Source organism: Gallinula chloropus (assembly GCF_964237585.1).
Source record: "Gallinula chloropus genome assembly, chromosome: 1".
In the NCBI taxonomy this organism is placed as follows: Eukaryota; Metazoa; Chordata; class Aves; order Gruiformes; family Rallidae; genus Gallinula; species Gallinula chloropus.
The window spans coordinates 25,214,522-25,234,931 of record NC_140085.1 but is presented as its reverse complement, the minus strand read 5'-3'; the positions used below and the strand labels follow the sequence as shown (position 1 = coordinate 25,234,931).

The 20,410-nt window shown below is 47.2% G+C and overlaps 1 protein-coding gene across 5 annotated transcripts in view; it reads right to left on the bottom strand.

The window, feature by feature from the left end:
- The window catches only part of HIPK2 (homeodomain interacting protein kinase 2), a 130,511-nt gene that overhangs the window by 81,220 nt on the left and 28,881 nt on the right, over positions 1–20,410 (bottom strand). For all 5 annotated transcript variants that reach the window (XM_084279660.1, XM_084279659.1, XM_084279662.1 and 2 more), the window contains exon 2: positions 4,478–5,576. In XM_084279660.1, coding sequence (XP_084135786.1) covers positions 4,478–5,576 — 1,099 coding nt within the window. The remainder of the gene's footprint in view (positions 1–4,477; positions 5,577–20,410) is intronic.

Here is a 20,410-nt window from a genome sequence, read left to right as displayed (position 1 = left end):
GGGCCATAATGACACATACTCTGAGTCACACCATGGGGAAGAGGTCGTGACACTGCTCAGGAATCTACCTTCCTTTGGCTCCCTGTCAACACAGCTAGAGGACTGACACCTGTCACAGCACGATGGCCACGTGAGGCAAGACAGATCCAGTTTAGCCCCCTGCATCCCTCAGGACCCGCACTCACCCAGCTAAGCATGTACAGCCAGTTAAAAACCACACCTGCACACGGCCTTGCTATGTACTCATGTGTGCAGCTGACAAGTGCGTAGGCATTTATGACTGCGTATTTTCTTGCAGTGTCTGAAACTAGACTGGTAAACACCTCTTCAAACTGATACTCAGCTTCATTCTCTGTTATCCAAACATGTCATCAAAGGCCACTTACCTACAGAGCAGACATCTTAACCCAAACCAGACACGCCACATACCAAAGCCTTTTGAAAGCAGGGAACCAAAACTACACTTATCTGTTAATAGTGCAGGAGTGACAGCCATTATTTCATATCTGCAGTATTTTGCAAATTCTAGAAGACTTAAATCTTGTAAGGTGATTATGCCATTAATTGGTGAAATGCCGTCACCCCTGAGGTACAACTCAGCACCTGTTTCAACTGAGCAGCAAAGAAAAGCCAGGAGAGCAAGGCAGCACAGTGGCAGTGTCCCCAAGAGAAGCCCTCCTGTTCCCAGCATCCCAGCACTGCCACCCCATGCTAGGGAACCACTCTGGTTCCAGCACAGGATGGCAGCTCTACCCACCAGCCCAATTAATCCTTTCCCAGAGGGTACCACCACCTCTTCCACCTGTGTGGATGAGTATGGGGTCCAGTGGTGGGGGTGTGCATCTGTGGCTGCCCACGCCCTGAGTTCCTCAGGATGAGGGTTTTCCCAGGAAGCAGTTCATACATGGATTATCAACCCAGAAGGGATCTCTCCGGTCATTCATCCCTCTGACCTCCTGCAAAACAGAGATCACAGAGACTACCTCAATGGAGCTTCCCTTTAAACTGCAGCATAAAAAATGAAAGGAAAAAATAAAATCCCAAGAAGATACCCTGTGACGCAGCGGCTCTCACAGCTTTTTGATCTGTTTCTCTGTGAAGAGGACTTCATTTCTATCCTAAGGCATACCTGACTAAAACTGCGAGTTGCAAAGCCCCTCTCCTGCACTGTGAGCTGGTTCTTCACACAGGTACCTCCAGACCATGGTGCCGCATCACCACATACCTCCATGAAGGGCCACTCATCTGGCCCAGGCCAACTCAGCTGGTGATAAGTGACAAGACAAAGGTCTACAGTGACAGGTGAGCAGGCTGGGACCACTGTCCCAAACAAGAAAGAATGTTCAAACAGCCACCAGCCAGGCTAAGGATGCCACGTGGAAAACACTTTGCACCACAGCAAGTTTTGCACCACTGGCTGAAGATGGGTGGGAGAAAGGAGGCTGATCATCTTCACAGCACTCCTCCTTTTAGATGACAACTCTGACTGCAGCACTGACAGAACATCGGACTTGGCTGGAGCAGCACTGCAAGGAGCTGCTGACAAAACCAGGCCCAGGCAGGAGGGCCCCTGCATGGCCTGCCAGCACTGGCAGGGAGCCAGGGAACAACGCGAGCACAATAGTGACAGAGCTGCACAGCCATAGGGGATGGAGGAGATGGACCATGTGCCAGTGCCAGTGGGGGTCAGGTGGGCAAGAGAACCCTACCCTTGCTTCTCAGTCTGCTCTGAGGTCAATCCCATTCTGGTAAAGGACTCAGGACTGGGAGCCAGGCCACTTCAGGCCACGTTACATGGCAGCAGCGGCAAACTGTCACAAAAACTCTGCAAGCAGCCCTAGGACTGTCTTAGCTTATGCTGGGCTATGCAAATACAGGCCAAGAAAGAGCATGGAGTTGGTTTAAAGAGTCTTCTGTCTTCCACCTCCAAGAGAAGAAAATTTATAGAAAGAGGAAAGGCCTTATATTGCTCTGAGAATGAGCAGGACCCCACATAACTATCCTCACTTGAAAGGATTTGGCCATCACATCCTTGAGAGAAGTGTTAAACAGAACAAAAAAAAAAAAGAGGGAAAAGAAAAAGTTGTTAATAAAATATGGGAACAACCTGGGAATTTGCTCCCAAAAGCCCATGATAAAAAACCTCCAGCTGAGAGCTGACCTCTACATTATATTCTCCAGTGCTCTGCCTCGTTTTTCCTTAAATGCATTGCGCACAGGGCTTCTGTCACTTCTTGGCTTGCCTGCTTAAGAGTCGGAGAGGTTTTACTCTGAGGAAGCTTTTCCTTCACATTCAGCTTAAATGTGCCATTTCTTGAAGTCATCCCCTTGTCTTTTATACTCTAGCAAGCAAAACAAGTGTAAATTAAATGGAAGACACATGAAATCTTTATAAAGCCCTGTGTTTCCCCTAGCATGAAAGTTCCTTCTCTCTGGAGCGGAATGGGTCTTTACTCTGTGCTGTATTTTTCCCCATCAGAAAATGACGAAGAATATAAATTTTCCTCATGACTTGAATTTAGCTTCATCAGCAGCCCCCTGCTGATGTAATTCAACCCAATGAGATTTTTCTTTTTCTTATTTTTATTCCTGGTGAGCTGCTGCCCCTTTTCCCCTCCTCCCATCAATTCAGGCATGGAAAACAAGGGAGGAATTAGACAGGCAGAACTTATTATCTAACAAGGTACAACTTCAGACTGGGCAGGAATAACATTTAAAATATAAAAAGCAAATTTTATCAAGCCTTTTCCTCCCCAGAGACTGCTACAAAAATATTCCCTGTTTGTCACTGAGAATGAACCATTTTTCTCTTTCATTTCTGCTTTCTGTCACATATTTCATTTTGGCTGCCCCTTCTGTCTTTCAGCTAGGGACCTGGGCTGCTAATGCAGAATCACAGATAACTCAACAACAAAATGCCTGTATTATCTTTCTTTTTTTTTTCCTAGTCTGCCAGGTAATTGCAACCCTAAAAGCTTTTGCATATTTACCACAGAAACACATCTCTCCTGGAGGATGGGACTGTCATCAGGTAGAATATCTCATTTAATAAGACTCTTCTGAGGTATAAACTAGGGTTGGGGTTTTTTTCCTGGCCTCCTTCAGAGCAAAGGACAAGCAGATAAAAATCAGCTGCTGCAGTGCTATTCTGTCAAAGTTCCTGTTCCTGTTAAAATTAACTCTTCCCAAGCTCAACGCTCAGGTGGGCTTTTACCGCTGTGATATTTATGAAGTAGGAAAAGGAACTGTTATCAATGTATGTCTCTCTTTTGTCCCCAGTCCTCCACACATATAAAACAGATTTCTTTCCTGAGTACAAACAGAGCAACTACCCTGCTTTTCTGTAACCCACCTGATGAGCTGTGGATGCTGCCAGGACTCATGTTCATTAAATCAGTTATCAAAAAGGATCACATTTTTCCCTCTTTGACTCTGTTCCACAGAATTACAACAAAAACATGACCTGAACATTGCTAAATTCAGCTGTCTAAAGACAAATCCCCTTTTTTCACCGCCCTCCTCCCTCCCCCCCCCCACTCCAGAGGAAGCAGTAGAATTGTTTTCCTCCGTTAATGTTGAATTAAGCTGACCGGTACCAAAGGGAGGGTCTGAGGAGAACATCTACAGAGTCTGTGTCGTTGAGTAAAGACAGAGGGAAAAGATGACCTTCCAAGGGTTATGAAAAGAAGCTGCTTTGCTGAAACTGTACAACAGACCGAAGAGGGATATGGCTGGTTCACATTTGGCTTTGGGTGCACCTGCACAGAGGTCAGAACTCCATCCTAGCATGTAACACCTGTAGTTAAAACAGCACTGAGAGGGAATTAAGTCTGCTACAGGTCCTCAGTAAAACACCGAATCACTGACTATGCTCATTCATCCCCACCAACAGCTTCCCACATGGAGAAAGGTGTTTCCAGCCTCAACTGGAGCAGAGCCGACAGGAGCCTGCCAGAATACTCTCACTGACTCTAGAAAGCTCCACAGCCTGTGTGAAAACTACTCCTCGACGAAGCGTCTTCTACATCCATTCCTGTGGACCAAGCTTATTCTTGTGAAGTCCCTGGTTTCACAATATGAGTAAGGACTGGAAGACACAGCTGAAATATGGACTGTTTGGTTAAGGTCTTTCTGAAACCGAGAATCTACTTGCATTGACTAGGCAAGAAAATGTGGACTCTCCAGTTTCATCCCATCTTCTGGAAACAGACACAGGGAGAACAAAGTACTGACAGAGATGAAAGGCTTTCTAAACTGGCAAACTTGTTTTTACAACATTTTATAGCTATTTACAATGGTTTTCACTGCAAGTCAACTCCCAAGAGGTTAAGGTATCATTTTTTTCTATCACCAACAAGCCATTTGAAGAGCAATCCCAGTTTAGGATTAAGGGATGACTCTCATTTACAGGAATGTAAGTAAACTCCCATAGTTAAAACACTTCCCCTAGTAAAATTATATGAGCCCAGTCTCTTACCTGTAGTATCTGGATTGAAGATAGGTAGAACACACAGCTTTAGACACATGGCTAGCTGAACCAAAGTCTATCACCTTGACCCTATATGGCTGTCGGGATGGGTCCACCAACATGATGTTCTCTGGTTTGAGATCAGCATGAATCAGTCCCAGGCTTTTCAGCTTCATTAGGGCAGTTGCTACCTGCTGGAGAATTGGTCGAATGTACTTGAGGGGCAAGGGACTAAATTTGTTTTGTTTGAGGAAATCATAGAGATTCTGCTCCAACATTTCAAAGACCAAGCATGTGTGATTCTTGTGCTGGAAGCACTCATATGCACGGACAAAGTTGTAGTCATCCGCACTTTCTGTGCTCAGCCGAGCCAGGATGCTCACTTCAATTTGGCCTTGCCGGGCATAGGAAGGGTGGTTCTTCAGGATCTTGATGGCCACAATCTCATTAGTGCCACGTTTCCAGCATTTGACTACTTGTCCAAAGGTTCCACGGCCAAGAAACTCTAACACTTCGTATGTGTTGGTCATGGAACAGAGCACCTCATGTTGCACCAGCTGGTAATCCCCTTCACTGTTGGAGCCACTGTTTTTGGAGGTGGCCGTGGAGGTGGTGGCGGTGGCTACAGTGGCCCCACTGGCATTGTTCTGAATCATTGGTGGATGCTCTTCAATGATCTGCACGCTGCTTGTGTTCTCGATCTCCTCACTCTTGCGCTTAAGTCCACATTTTTGGTAGGTGTCCAGAAGGCTCACAGTGCTGCGACGCATCAGGTTGTGTGGCCCGCCCAGTGTTTGCCCAGACACTGCAACCACACCAGAAGTGCTGTTGGCGGACGTCACCACGATGTGCCCCGTGCTGGCTGGGAAGATGATGGTCTGCTCGTAAGGGATGCTCGGATTTGGGATCTGGAGGGAGGCGTTGACGGCTGCTGCGGCGGCTGCTTGGGAGGACTGCACGTTCTTGCTCTGGCTGTAGACTTTGCTGTGTGTGCCGTACCCAGTCATATCCCAGTTCGAACTCGGCTCCACTTTCAGTTTCTTCACGCTACAGAAGGCACTTGACTGAAGGGTGTGAGGAGAGAAAACTTGCACATGCGAGGCCATACCTGCAACACAACATCAGAGTGAAACCACGGTGTCAAGATGCCTTCCCCAGCTTTTTTCATTTGTTCAGTGGCAGGAAGGGAAAATGGGATACAGACTTTTGATAGAGTGCATGCACACACACAGAAATCAAGTTCTTCCAGAAATACATATTCAACACAAATAGAGTATTACGCACTAAACTAAAACATCACCCCTGACTGAACTATACTAATGACAATGAAGATTCCTGTTCTTTTGCTCTTCCCATTCTCATTTTTAATAACAGGAATGTAAATGTTATTTTTACCTCCCCTGCCTAACAAGACTCCTGTTCCCACTGTCTCCAGGAATACATCAAGCTCTCAGGAAGAACTGCTGTCAAATACTGCAAAGGATTCTGCCCGTGGAGGCCAAATCTCAAACCCTCGGGCTCATTCTATATTAAATGATGTGGTGGATCTCACTTAAGCCCTCTGTTTACTCCCACAAAACCACTGTGTAGCTTCTGGCCTGCAGAAAGCCAGGGTGAGACCAGGAGATGATAGACCGTGACAAAATGGAGGTGCATGGACAAAGTTGAGGAGCCCGGACAGAATCAGCAGATGATGTTTCAGGTTGCTTGCCAAGCCTGCGTGTGGGAACTGTGCACAATGCTGGTCTGTGCTCAGGGACACTGGAGATGGGAGTTACACAACATGAGCTTCACTGTGAGCTCTCAGTTCTCCCAAATTTATAAAATTGTGTTTATCTATTCTTATTCACAGTGACAATACCATCACTGGAAAACAGATCCCCTGGAAATGAACAGCATTGCTAAGGAAGCAAGGTACACAGCAGCATGTGGCAGAGTTAGGTTCTAACACAACAATTTTTTAAGTAAATATAAAAACCAAAACCTATTTTATTACAAGTTTCTTTGGTTCCAGAAGAGTTAATCATCTTCTAAATCTTTATTTTAAAAAAACCAACACAAAAAATAAACCCCAAAACCCCCCATAACCTCATAGCCAAAGTGAAAATAAAGTATCACTGAGACACACTTACTGAAGGATTCTGAGTAATATTCCACTGAAAGAGAAAATTCTCCTATTAAAAAAAAAAAAAGACATGGTCCACAAAGAAGAGGACATCTGAGTCCTGACTTGCTGCCAGCTTTCCCTGCCCAGGGTAGGGATGGTACCGCTGGGACAAAGGTATTGTGAAGGGCACAAATCTGTGGGGATTCCAGGGGAAGGACTCAGCGCCCGGCAGGAGTTAAAGCAGAAAGGCACAGCCTCCTTCACCCTCCTATCTGTCGTCAGTGTTTCTTTTTAATAAACTGGAATGACTAGGGAAGAAAAAGACAATATGCTGAGCTGGCACTGCTGTTGAATTATTAAGCACAAACATAACCTTGACTTGTTTTCAACTTTAAAAAGTTAAAAGCTGAAAAAAAATGCTTCAGTGACAAAACCACAACAAACTCCTCAGTGCACACGGATGACTTCTTCATGTGGAGACCTCAGAGTATCTAACACTCAGCTCCCTTTCCTAAAAGAAAAGCAGGCTCCACTAGTCCGTGTCACTCTTCCAGAGATTTTCTGGAGCTCATGTGTACACACACACACACTCTGACACACTCCACACTTCCACTTCTGAGGAGCATGGCCAAGCAAACATACCTAAACACACCCAACACTCTCTCTCCAGTGAATTCCCAGCAGCCCAAAGCCCAGAACTGCTCAGGACAGGGGTGAGTCTAAAACCACCGTACGCAGCTACACACAAGTAACCCACAAAGTAATCACTTCGGTTTGCTTCAACACCCCCACCTTCATCCCTGTCACAGTGATGAATTTGTGAAGACAGGGCAGGCACCGAAGAAAAGCCCTATCAGGACACATGGAGAAACCCTCAGCCCTGCTCAGACGTGCAATGCAGAAACCCCACTAACCCCCACTAACAGTAACGAAGCTGTGCAAACAGCAGCATGCCCTCCTCTGCAGACGTGACCCCTGGCTTTAATGTGACTTCTGACGCAGCTTGCTGCCATTCCTATTCACTCCCCAGCACTGACCTCCTTGGCAGCAATTGCCATGGTCCCTGAGACCGGATCCTTGGACCCCCTCCAGCTCCCTGCCCCTCTAAGTGCCTTCTCTCCTCTCTCCTCTCCATGTTGCTGCGAATGCCGTAGCATGTAGCACGTGGTGAGCCTGGAGAACTGCAGCAATATTACTCAACTTGTCATCCCGGACACAAATACCCTATGCGAGTGAGCCGAAACTCTGTTTGCTTTTCCACTGATTAAGAAGAGTCACAGTGTTCCTTCTAGTACAGTACCAACCTGCCTGGAGTGTGGGGTTGGGTTGATATATGTTTTCCCCCTGGACGCGAATAATAAAGCAGATGTAATTGGTAACATATTGTGGACCTAGCAGAGGTGTAATTTATAGCTTTATGGCTTTCATTCTGTGGTGTGCTTGAGCAGTATCTCTTCATACAAAATAAAAAGGGGTATAAAAACACCTGAGTGATGCAGAACAAGGGGAGAGGTTCCTCTTACACCCTCCTCTGAAGCTAACACCAGAAGACCCAGGCACCCCAAATTAAAGTCAGGGATGTGAAGCGGAGCAGCTGCAACTTTCTCAGCACCACTGTAAAAATCAGGATAATGGCCACCATTAAGAGACAGACTTTCAACTGGTGCAAACTGGCAGGGCTCCAGTTGATATCAGCTGACGCTAAAAACAAGGTCAGCAGTCACTCAACATTGTCAGCGTCAGATGGCCGGCCGTCTGTGCCCCTTGGTGAAACGAGCTGTTGTTAGGGACCAGTTTCCATATCAACAACCAGTCCCTTGCTGTCCCTGCAACGCTGCTGGCAGCCCCAGCAGGGGGATAGGAGCAGGGGACAAACACTGACCCGCCTTCATACCCCAAAATCAGAGAGGGTAGAGGAAGCAGGGCTGTCTTGTTGCTAAATGGAGGACTTTGGACTCCTCCGCTGCCACTTCCACACTCCTCAGAGGTTGTGTTTCATCACAGAGAAAGATTTTTTCCCCTAAAAAAGAGAAGTATGAAATCTTTCTTCCAGCTGAAATGATTTTCTCACATTTGAGGTTTCAGGGGCACATGCTGTAAGGAGAATAATTTAGCCAGCTCTCCAGCATAGTCCAATACCAAGAACTTACAGGCTGATTGACAGCTTGGTGATGGGAAAAGGCGGCTTCTGCAGCAAAGCCGCTTTTACTGCAAATTTGCCTGTGTAGCTAACGTGAGAAAAACACAACCTTAAATTTCCTGAGGACACTATCAGATTTTGCTGGTGGCATGTTCTTTTTTTTTTTTTTCCAAAGGATCTTTACTCCATGGCAATAGCAGAAATAGTAGTTAATGTAAATAAAAGTTTGATGTTTTATTACAGGGATCATATTCCTCCTTACAGCCTGTAATATGATTTACAACTTCAGCCTTTTGATTACATAGGCCAATAATAGCTTGCAAGGACATCCATGAAGAAAGAAGTCAGTAATAACAAGATGACCCATGCCAGCCCAGCCCTGTGACAGTGATGCCCCCTGAGCATCCCCCAGAGCCAGTGGTGATGCTCTTGGGGAGCATCCTTACCCCCAGTCTCTTGGAAAGACGGAGAAGCCATAAGCCAAATGGGCTGTTTCACTTGGGATAAGTCCAATTAAATCCCTGATCATAGCTTTTCCAAGAAACCTCAGTGCAAGGCTGGGGAATCTCCCTCTACTGCAGGAAGACTTTGCCACCTTTTGAGTGGGATGCTCCAAGGCGAGCACCCAGCCCCTTGCCTTTTGACTCTGTCAGGAGCAGAGGGAGTGAGGATGCTCAGGGGTAGCAGCTGTGCTGAGCAAGCATTCCCACTCACCTGAGGCCCAGCTTAGCAGCCCCACCTACACTAGAAAAAGCTGTGTCTGGACCAAAACAATTGGCAAGGTGGGCTAAGCTTAGGCTTGGTCCCTGCCTTAGCAGGGGTGCAGGGCAGCCTCCCCCAGCCCCTGCTAGCTAGCCAGGCTGCAGCCAACAAGCTCTGCAATAAGCCCTGAAGAGTACAGGTCTAAGTTTTATATCACCTCTGCACACAAGAAGTCTCTGGGCTGGGAGCAGAATCAAGGTTGGGCACCATGCGTTAAATAAAATTGATAGTTCCTTTCTTTAATAATGAGTTTTAGTGCAGCCATTTAAAGCTCTCTCACAATTGACAGTAACTGGATTTAATGGGGCCTTCCCGTCCTTGATACGACTCATGTAACTCCCCACAGCATCCACATGAGCTGAAGTATGTTAGCGTGCAGCCAGGGGATGGTGTTAAAACAGCCTGAATGACTTTTATTAAAAGACTTTAATTTTTTTTTTTTCCTGAGAACTCCTCCCACGTCAGCTCTCACTTAATAATAATTTAGCAGGTGCTATTTCCAATTCAGATGGCCTTCTTCTGCATGCATACACAAATCACTCAGCCGCCTCGCTGGCACTTCCAACAGGTTTCAGGAAAGCAAATGAGGTAAAGTTCCCTATCCACCCACCTCACCCCAAAGGGCAAAAAACACACTTTGGGGACTAAAGAAAGAACAGTTTGAAAGTCACTGATGTTGTCTCCTGCTGTACTCCGAGCAGTTACTGCTGATTTATAAAAATGGCCTTTGCGGTGGCAAGAGACGGAGCCCCTGCCCTGTATCAAGCAGGCAGCAAGACCTTTTGCAGTACCTGCAGAGCTGCCAGTGTGCTGTAACCAGAGGCTGCTTGCTGACTGCCACCAGAACGACAGTGCCTGCTTGAAAAATACCGTCGAAAGCACATGGCATGTGTTCAGCATATAAATGATGCACACAAGACACTCCTGAAATAAATATCTTCCACTCCTCCCCAGAGAGGCGCAAGCCTGCACACTCATATGCACGCCCAGGTTAAGGCGGCAGATGAAAGGGGATCTGCCTGGTATGGCTAATGTATTGCCCCTTCAAAACAGCCCTGTCTCAGGCACAGCACTCATCTTCATAGCGGCTTCTGTGTGGCCCCTTTTGAGGCACTGTCCCCAGTACCACTGCGCTCTTGGAACCTCCTTAAAATTTATGTCCCTGGAGGCTACACAAATTCCTTCCCTTGTGCTACAGCATGTTTGGAGACAACCTCAAAGTGGAGTTCAGACCTCAACAGCCTCAGCTCCTTCCTGTTCCTGGCAAGCAGAAGATGTCAAGGGAGCCTTCGTTCCAGGTGAAAATCTCCCTGCCTTCCCACTCTGCTCTTCCTGTCCTGATAGTAAAACTGTCTCACCCTAATTAGCAGTTTACTACGTAGTGTGTGACGGTTCTCAAAGACATGACAGAGACTGTCCCTGCACTGCTCCAGACTGCTTCACGTGGCTCCAAGCTGCCACATTTGATCCATGTCCCACAGCCAGATGAAAAAGCAAGACTTCCCAATGCACAAAGTAGCCATAAACAAAACCAACCAAAGCCAGGAATCCTTCTACCCCCTCCTCCTCCTGAAAAGCACGTATCTGGCTGCAGCGCAATGGCCAGGGAACTCTGATCCCAATCACCCTCACGCTCTGTACGACCCCAGCTGCCCTCCTATACATTTGTATCGTCAGCAACACAACCCTGCTTGCTATCTCATACTCCATGCCATGACTTCCCTTTGTAGATAAGATAAAAGTTAGCAACCAGGACCTCAGTACTCCTGGGCATTGTGGGATGCAAGCAGCTGTCCTCTTCATGGCCTGAGAAGGTTATTTTGTCACGTGGCTCAGGACACCACTATCTCCCTCGAAAAACCATCTCTATTTCCTTCTTCACTCTCCCTTTTAACTCCTTAAATCCAGGGCAACTTGCCTGCTGGGTACTGACAGCCTTCTCAGTTGACAAGGGAGGACACTGCTAGGAAAACACTGGGGAGACCTTGCTCTGAGCCAACCCAGTCCATCCTTCCCCCTTCCCCAAGCCTCCAGGCTCCACTGCACCCACCTGCAGACACGAGGTGCTGGGTGAGCTGGCAGAGGAAGTAAGGACTGTCTGGGGCTGCCAGCCAGCACTGCCTGGGGCACAGGGCAGTTGGCAAACCCAGGCTCAGTGCCTACCTATTGATGCTTACTGAAGGCTGGTGAGATGGTACACACCTGCTTTTCCCTCCAGGACATCTCTCGTTTTGGGGCTGGTGGGAAATGGGTGCTCCCTAGTGCACGGTCCCCACAGGGGAGGAGTATCTTTTCCCAGGGCTATGCATGGAAACTGCAATATGGGCAGAGTTGCCTGTGCTAGATCCAGTGCTGTTGGGAGCACCCCTGCCACCCCAGGTGACAGCTGTCACGAGTAGCTTGGGGAAATACGGGCTTCCCAGAGCCTAGGCACATACCACGCAGACTGAACGGCTCAGCACCACCCTGGGCTGGACCCTGAACCACAGCCTGACAACACCCAGGCTGTTCCCGCCCCATCTGTCCACTCTTGTCACACCTGGTGGGTCATTAGACAGTGTCACGTGAACTGGATTTGGACGGTGGACAACCACTTAAATAAGCACACTATACATCTGGAACTGCAAACTCTTAGGACTCAGTGAATACAAGGCATTACCAGCCACAGATCTCTCATTAAGCCATCTGTGCTGTATTTTATTTTATTTTTAATGCAGAGACCTAAACCAAGTCCCTGCAATATCAAGCCTTTCCTTCGGTGCTCCGTGACCACAATTTCACATCTCCCCACTACAAAACTCCACACTTCCATAGCCACTACAAGCCACAAAGCCCTACTATTAGCAATCTTCCGTAATCTAGAAACATCACAATTCTTATTCATCCTTTTGATGTGGGTTCAGGTGCCCACAAGGCTGAGTAACAAGCTGTGGGCTCTTCTGACATATTCCTTGTTTCAGGCATGTGAGGCAAAATCTCGGGGACAAATATATATATACACTTACATTTATATCCTTGATTAAACCTTAGCGAAGGATGCTTTCAGGGTCACCTCCACCTCCCACTTCAGTGAATTGCAGTAATGACAAGAGATATTACAGATTTCCTCAGTAAATCACATGACTAGTTTATGTTTAACATTATAGTTAATTGATGATGCAACACCTGAGAACGCAGGTTAAAATATTCCTCACCAGAGGCTTGGCTGCCTCACTGCTTCCCTGCAGATGCTGCAGCCACCAGCTCTGACACCAATTCCTGGATCTTGGTGTGAGAAGGTCCAGCACTCAAGTCCATGCTCCCCTGAAGAACCATACCCCAGAAAGTAAGCCTCAATCAGCACGTCTCTCAAAGCTGACAGGAAATTTGTCAGGTCTATGGAAGTCATGAAATGACAGTGTAAATGCTCTACCATGACATCAAAGTGGTCTCCAGACATAACGCAAGAAATCTGAGAGTCCACTGTTCGCATGGCAGGTCTCAGCAGCTTGAGAAGGGAGATGGAGAGCTCTGCCAGATGCACCTCACCCAGCAACAGTCCTCCTGAGCCAGGAAGCCAAGCCTACAGCTCCTGTGACAATGTCTGGAGTCCCAAGAGCATAATGAGGTGATGAAAAATAAAGACAGAGGCAGCAGCACTTGAAAGTCATCAAAGAGTGCAAAGGAACTTACACACAATCTCAGTGTAAAGACATTTTAGCAAAGTGGGTGACAATAATTAAGTCAGGAACAAGTTTTGCAATCAAACAGTACTCACAAGGGCCTTAGAGGAGAAGAAAGTCTGCTCTCGAGTCAGAGATCGGGTAAGAAAAAAGTCCAAGACAGACAGGTGGGATTCACAGAGGCCCTGTTCTGAACCTGTGTCTTTGGAGGACACTTAAGGGTGTTTAACAAAATGCTTTGTGAAAGAAATCCCTCTTTCAGTTTTCTCGAAGAGAGGCCCAGCAAAGCTGAGGCATGTGCTGCCTGCCTGGCCAGGGCAGTGCTGCAGGCTGCTGGGGGATGCACAAGCAGCATCACATCTGCTTAAAGAGCAGGAGACTATGGAAACACCTGCAGCACCACTCAAAACAAGGCATGAGACACTCAGGCTTGTATAAACCCATGCTTAAATGAGCTCCTAAAGTGCTGGGAATGGCCAAAGGAGATGAGAAAGCGAGCTACCAGGAATATTTTGTGGCTTCCTCACTCTGAAGCCAAAATGGAGCCAGATAAACCCAAAAGCAGTTATTCAAATCAATGTGCCAGCTAAGGCTGTTTGGCAACAGCATATGTCTTCTGGACACCTTGCTCCCATCATATGTCTTCCATGGAGGCAAAGTGGAACAAACTTTAACCACAGCATTTCTACAGCACCCAAAGTTCCCTTTGGAGAGCTATACCATATATCCTGAGCAGTAAATATGAAACTGGCCAGAGCTTGCCTTGTAGTCCAGTTTAGTAAGTGTGTGGGTCCATGTGTTTTAACCTCCAAAGAAATCTGGAATGCAAGAGCCTCTAGGTTCCCACAAGCTTAATCTCTGCTTGCTGCTTTCTAAAAGAGTTGCATGCTGAAAGCAGAACTGTAAAAAAAGAAGGATCTTGATATGGCTCTGCTTTGCAGGCAGTGTGGGACAAGTCACTCAGCTGGGTCACTTCAGCTTCCACCTTCCAAACAAGATTGACAATCCCCATCTTACAGGGGAAACAGAATTTCCTCAGTTCCAAAACCTGAATTTCACTGTCCGCCCTATCTGGCTCTCCGTGACCTTACTTCCTAGGAAGGGCTACCAGAGCTTCTGGGAAAGGGACCGAAATGAAACACTGTTTCCCTCTGCTGCCCTGGCTGTGCCCCCCTCACCCACGCAGCACTGGCACATTCGTGGCTTCCCACAGTCGCCTAGTGGAAAGGGTATTTTGGCTTTTTCCACCACAGCTGCCTCCCCACCTGGGTAACTTCCCACCAGTAAATATTAGCTTTCTAGTGTCAATGACTCCAACTGGCCCACAAGTGCGGTGAAACCACGGGGAACGGCTGGCACCTTGCACACCTCACTCCTTAGAAGCAACCCAATTTGTGAAGGCAGGACACAGGCAAGGCTTGCTGGAGTCTCAGGCAGAGCCTCTCACTCCCACAGGATTTTTTCATAAGTGTTTCATTTGCAAAGAGGCCACCGCATGACATTCAGCCCTTGCTTTGTTTACAGAATCTGAGACTCAGATCAAGCACAAGCTGGGCTGAAAAGGTCAGTTTGCCTGTTCGCAAAGTCCCTCCGTTTCACTTCCATCAGGACACAGACCTGTTGGAGAGGGACAAGCCTCTGGTGAGGGCTCAATGGAATACACAGGATCGAGGCTGCACAGGAAGATGAAGATGCAAGGAGAAAGGTGGGGAAGCTGGGCACAGGGCTCTGCCAAAGCAGAAAACTGAGACAGACTGATAGGATGACCTCCCAACTACCCCTAAGCCGTGGCTAGCTACACCTCCTTGCTGTTACAGTAACAGCTCCCTTTCAAGGACGAATAAGCAAACACAGGATTTACAGCACCCCTCACACATCAAGGGTTATGGGGTATTTTAAGAAATTAAGATAAAGGACACTGCAGGTTAATCACCTGCCCTGAACTTTAAGTAGTTAAAACAACTCGGTAAATAACCTGTCCTTACACAAGCCCACAAACACACACCTGCACAGACAAAAGCCCTGCAGCTCCCGAAGGAAACACACCTCTAGCATTAATTTTTCACCCTGTCTTCCTGACTTTACCTTCCTCATCACTTAGGGTCAAGAAGACATCCCCGAAGTGATGGCCAAACAGTTAGAAATCGGTTTTGCCATCACTTCATGGCTTTTAGTTTGCATTCCTAAGTTAGATTATAAACCCAGAAACATGTGACGTGAAACTCAGAAATATATGACATGAAAGGGGCTGGGGCCATGAGCTGGCACCAGAACGGGCACCACAGGACTGAGCCACCGAACTCAAACAAACACCAGTGAGGAGACACGGGCTTTACCGTTTGGACGCAGACTCATTCCTCCCCCCAAACCCCTCTTTAACTCACAGGCTGTACCCGAGAAGAGTAACCCTGTAGAAAAGTGTCACTTAACTGCCTCTCTTCATCCTTTCTCCTTCTAGAGTAGAGAGTAGCTCATGGGAGACCACGCTGACAGGGAGCTGCATCGGCCTCCATGGGAACATGGGGTAACGGACGTCTCCATGGGAACCCAGTAACTGATGCTCTGGAAATTCCAACCGTAAGATCACAGAACATGTCACGCTGGAAGGGGCCTTTAAAGGCCATCTAGTCCAACCCCCCTGCAGTAAGCAGGGACACCTTTAACTAGATCAGACTGCTTAGAGCTTCACGAAGCCTAACTTTCAATGTCTCCAGGGACTGGCCCTCCACCACTTCTTTGGGCAGCCTGTTCCAGTGTCTCACCACCCTCATGGTAAAGGACTTCCTAATATCTGAACTAAACCTACCCTGCTCTAGTTTAAAACCACTGCCCCTCGTGCTATTGCTATATGCCCCTACAAACAGTTCCTCCCCAGCTTTCCTGTAAGCCCCTTCAGGTACAGGGAGGCTGCAGTAAGGTCCCCCTTGAGCCTTCTCTTCTCCAGGCTGAACAGCCTCAACTCCCTCAGCCTGTCTTCGTAGGACAGGTGCTGCAGCCCTCTGATCATCCTTGTGGCCACCCTCTGGACCCGCTCCAAAAGGTCCATATCCTTCTTGTGCTGAGGGCTCCAGAGTTGGATGCAGATATAAAGACTTTGTGCTGTATTTGAGGTTGTACTGACCTGCCACACAAAACAGATGGTCATGCTCAGGCACACAGACATGCAAGCATTTGCACAGCCAGGAGATGACCCAGGAAGGCAATCTCTTCTCCAAAAGAAATGATGGATGCTGTCCTAAGCGATCCCACAAAAATCCTCCTGAAGGCCTCCTTGTGCCACTGCTGGCTGGCTGCTGTGGCTGGGGGCCGGCTGTACATGCCTGATCTCCCACTGTCTTCACAGCTCTGTCTTCACAGCAATTTTCTTTTTAAGCAAGGTGCAATAGGCCTAGGCCAGTTCGGCATGCAGAGAAGCCTGTTCAGCCAAGGCAGAACAGCCTAGGTGATGCAGGAAGATCTTGCTAACACAGAAACAAAATCCGATTTAGGCATGGGGAGAAACTACATGAAGGATTTGAGAGCCTTGAAAACATTCAGGAGCTCCGGAAAAGGTATCTACTTAAGGAAGAAGAATATAAGGCCCTTGTGTGTGATAAAGCAGCTTAGGGACACCAATAACTGCCTACTCCCCCTCAAAGCTCCAAGAAAAAAGAAATCAGAGCAGGGGAAGTCATTAAGAGAAATAAAACAATAAAAACCTCCACCTGTATCAGCAGTACTCACTGGATAGCATCAGTTTCTTCCCTCCTAGCTTTTTTTTTGGTGCAGGATACGATTATTTATTGCCATATTTATTTACTCAGCTCTACTGTGCTTAACACTGTGGCTGCTGGGCCTCTTGTACTGGCAAGACTACAGCATGACAGAAGAGGAGCTGAACCTGGAGATCCAGCATAATACATGCCGAATGACTTCTGCCATGTGGCCTGACACACTCCACAATTTCAAGAGCCAGCTCTAGGCAGAGATCCCCATGGCCAGACCAGGTGTACACACTCCTCTCCAACCAAGAAAAAGCAAGTAGGTGATAGCTTTGGTGGGGTGAAAGACAGCCCCTGAAGTAACTTTGCTGCAGACCATGTGGTGCTTGTTTTTGAGACCCTGAACATCACTCTGCAGAGACACAAGCACCTGAACACACCTCATGTCACATATGACTGCGCTCCCTCTTTGCTACCAGCATCTGCCGTGCAGCACTCAAAGGTACAGCACAACTGCTGAAGCCAAACCTACAGAATCAAAAATCCACGTTAACGAGGATAGCTGGCTGCAGACAACAGACTAGCTAAAGGGTCTGTCAAGCCTGCTTCTTATTCATGATGAGCTGACACATTGCTTCACACTTACCCCATCACCTCCACAACCATCTTTTTGGCACTACTACAGCTGTTCTGCAGCCATGCCCTTTCAAGCCAGAACACTCAACTCTTTCCTTTTCCTACAGCAAGGAAATTAGAGGATACAGCCTAGATGCCACAGGATGACGAGATCAGAATCATCAGCACGCCAGTGATATTGCAGCCAAGCTGCCCACAGTCACATCTATGGGTTTTGACTAATGATATAAAGGAAGTCTGGCCAAACTGAGTCACACAGGGAAAGAAGAGTTTCTGGGAAAGTAAGCTCTGTACCACTTTTTCACAAGGAGCAAATACACCACTGTTTCCACAGGATCCAGAAAAAGAAATTACTAACAGCATGTGGTCAATCACAAGAGCTTTCCATAGGTCTAAGGAACCTCGGGCATTGCAGCTTTGTCTAACATAGGAACAACTGGGGTGAAAAACAGCCTGGTGTGGGCCTATGGTTGTTGGTAGAGCAATCATAGAATCCTGGGAAATGACAAGAGGGGGGAACTGCCAAAAACCCAAAACCTGCTAGGGGAATTTACTAACAAAAGTCCTGTGAACTTTCACCAGCCCCTATACACTCAGAGAGAATTTTCCAACACTCACATGAAAGAAGAAGAGTCTGGAAAATAGATTCAGGAGAAGTAAGTTACTGGGGAAACTCCTTCAGTGGGAAGGGGCAAGTTTAAACCCTATATAAATACCCAATTCATTCAGTGCTTGCAGTACTCCTTTGTGGACATACTTCTTGGGTTTGGTCATTTTTTGTATCTCAAAATAGTCACGCTTCCCTCTTTAGTCCTTCCTAGGCTCATGGGAGACTGAAATGAGTCACGAGAGTACCAGCTGAGTCATCCAGCCAAAGCTTGGAAAGCGATGCAAAAATTGGTCATCACATCCACGACTAAAACGTGGATGACGACAGCCATCCTAGCAACCAACCATGCATTAGGCAGCCAGGGCTGTGGACCACTGCCACTACAAGCCATTATTTTAAGCTAGGCAGAAGGCAGCCTTAAATGAAACTAATATAATGCAAAACAAGTGCAAAACTGGTTCTGCATCTGATGCAACGCCCTTCTCCATTCAGTTTCCCCATCTCAGTTGCATTAAGAAAAACAAGAGTTCCTTATCTCAGAAATTGCCATCTTCATCTTCCAGATCATGGGCTATTTCTAGCTGATTTTCCAACTTCTACAAACCAAAGTCCCAATTCATTCCATTTCTTTAGAATATCATAAAATCTTAACAAAATCTGTTTTGATATGAATCTCCCTTGGGACTAAATAACTATGACCCTTTAAGAATACAGGTCTGTATTTCATTTTTATGACTATTATCTTCAGAACAAAAGGAAGTGGGGCAATTGCTTTTGGGCACAGAAAATGTATTTACCTAATTTTTTTTTTTAATGGTGATTACAGAAGTTTTAGCAAGTGAACTGAGGACAGACCCATCCTGAGGAGTTGGTACGCTGTAATCACATGTAGTACAAGCTCCTTTTCCCGAAACATCACTTGGACATTGCACCACAACCTTGCATTTGGGCACCAAACCAAGAATGATCATCCCTACCAGCTGCTCAGCCCTCCCAAACCTGCTGTTGATCAGCTCACCCCCACAGACACCTCTCCAACATACCTAAAAGAGCTGATTGGGACCTCAGTCCTACAAATGTTCATCACAGAAGTTCAAAACAGACTATTTATACCACCACCTACAAAATCAGTGTCCCCCAACACAGAGCTTGTCTTTATCTCTTCCCAACCTTTACAGAAATCTGGTAGAAATAAAAAAAAAAAATGTAGCTGAGCAACAAAACCACTGAGGGCTACAGAAAGTCCTAATATTAACTACCAGAGAAATATCCACAAAGGAGACAAGTAAAATGGAGGTGCAACTCTAGTGCAAAATGAACAGTAGGCAGATCTCTAGGGTAAATGCCTGTTCTCCCTGTGCTGTCATGGAAGAGCAACATGGACTTGCAGGGGGAGGGGCACACTGCACAGCTGCTGGGGGAAACCCATCCCCGCAGAGCTCAATGCTGTCCTGCCAACCTCGTGCCACAAGCTGCCACCAAGCAGCAGCAGGAGGTTGTGGGGGCAGCATGCAGCAGCACAGGTCCCTCTGCGGCTCACCCAGAAAACCTGCTGGCTTGAAGATCCCAACCACAGTCTTCTCACCTGCTCCAAGCAGTGGTGAATGGCACTGGGGGACTGCATGTGCAATGGCACCAGAGAGGTTTTCATGAAACTGGTCTAAATTTCCCAACTAATCATGTCACTCCTGTTTTGTCTTGGTCCTTCCAGCTCATCCCTGGGTTTCAGTAAGGTGCATCATCCACCTTACTATGTCTCCACTGCCAGCCCTCTGCACCTCCCTTTTCCTTTACTTAAAAAAACCTAAGCGGTTCAGATGGGCATCACTAAACAAAGGTACTTAGAAGCCAGCACAATGTTTGACCCTCAGGGAAGAGATATGTCAAACAGAAGCTGGAGTAACTGGACATCCAGTCTTTTAAAGGCTCAGTAGTAGGGTCTTTGAGCCATTCAAATGAAATGGTAACATACTCCCTGCTCTGCAGGGTCAGAAAATAAGTATGAAACACCATCTTGGCAGCACCTGGTGATCCCAAATTTGACCCTCCTGCTTTCTGGTCTGCCTGTTCCAAGAAACACACTATTCCTGGAGGAGTTTTAAAAAATGAAGTGTTCTCATGTCTTCTCTACCTCCCAAAGCCAATAGACAGAGCTCACTTGAGTGGCCCTCCTATGCATGGCACCCTCTGGGTCCTGGCACTTGCCCACAGCCCAGCATGGGCATGACAGGCTGCCCTGGTACCAATCACGAGCAGCGCAGCAAACACAGTGTGCAGCTCAGCACACATGAGCTACAATAAACTTGTCAGACTGCAAGACATGA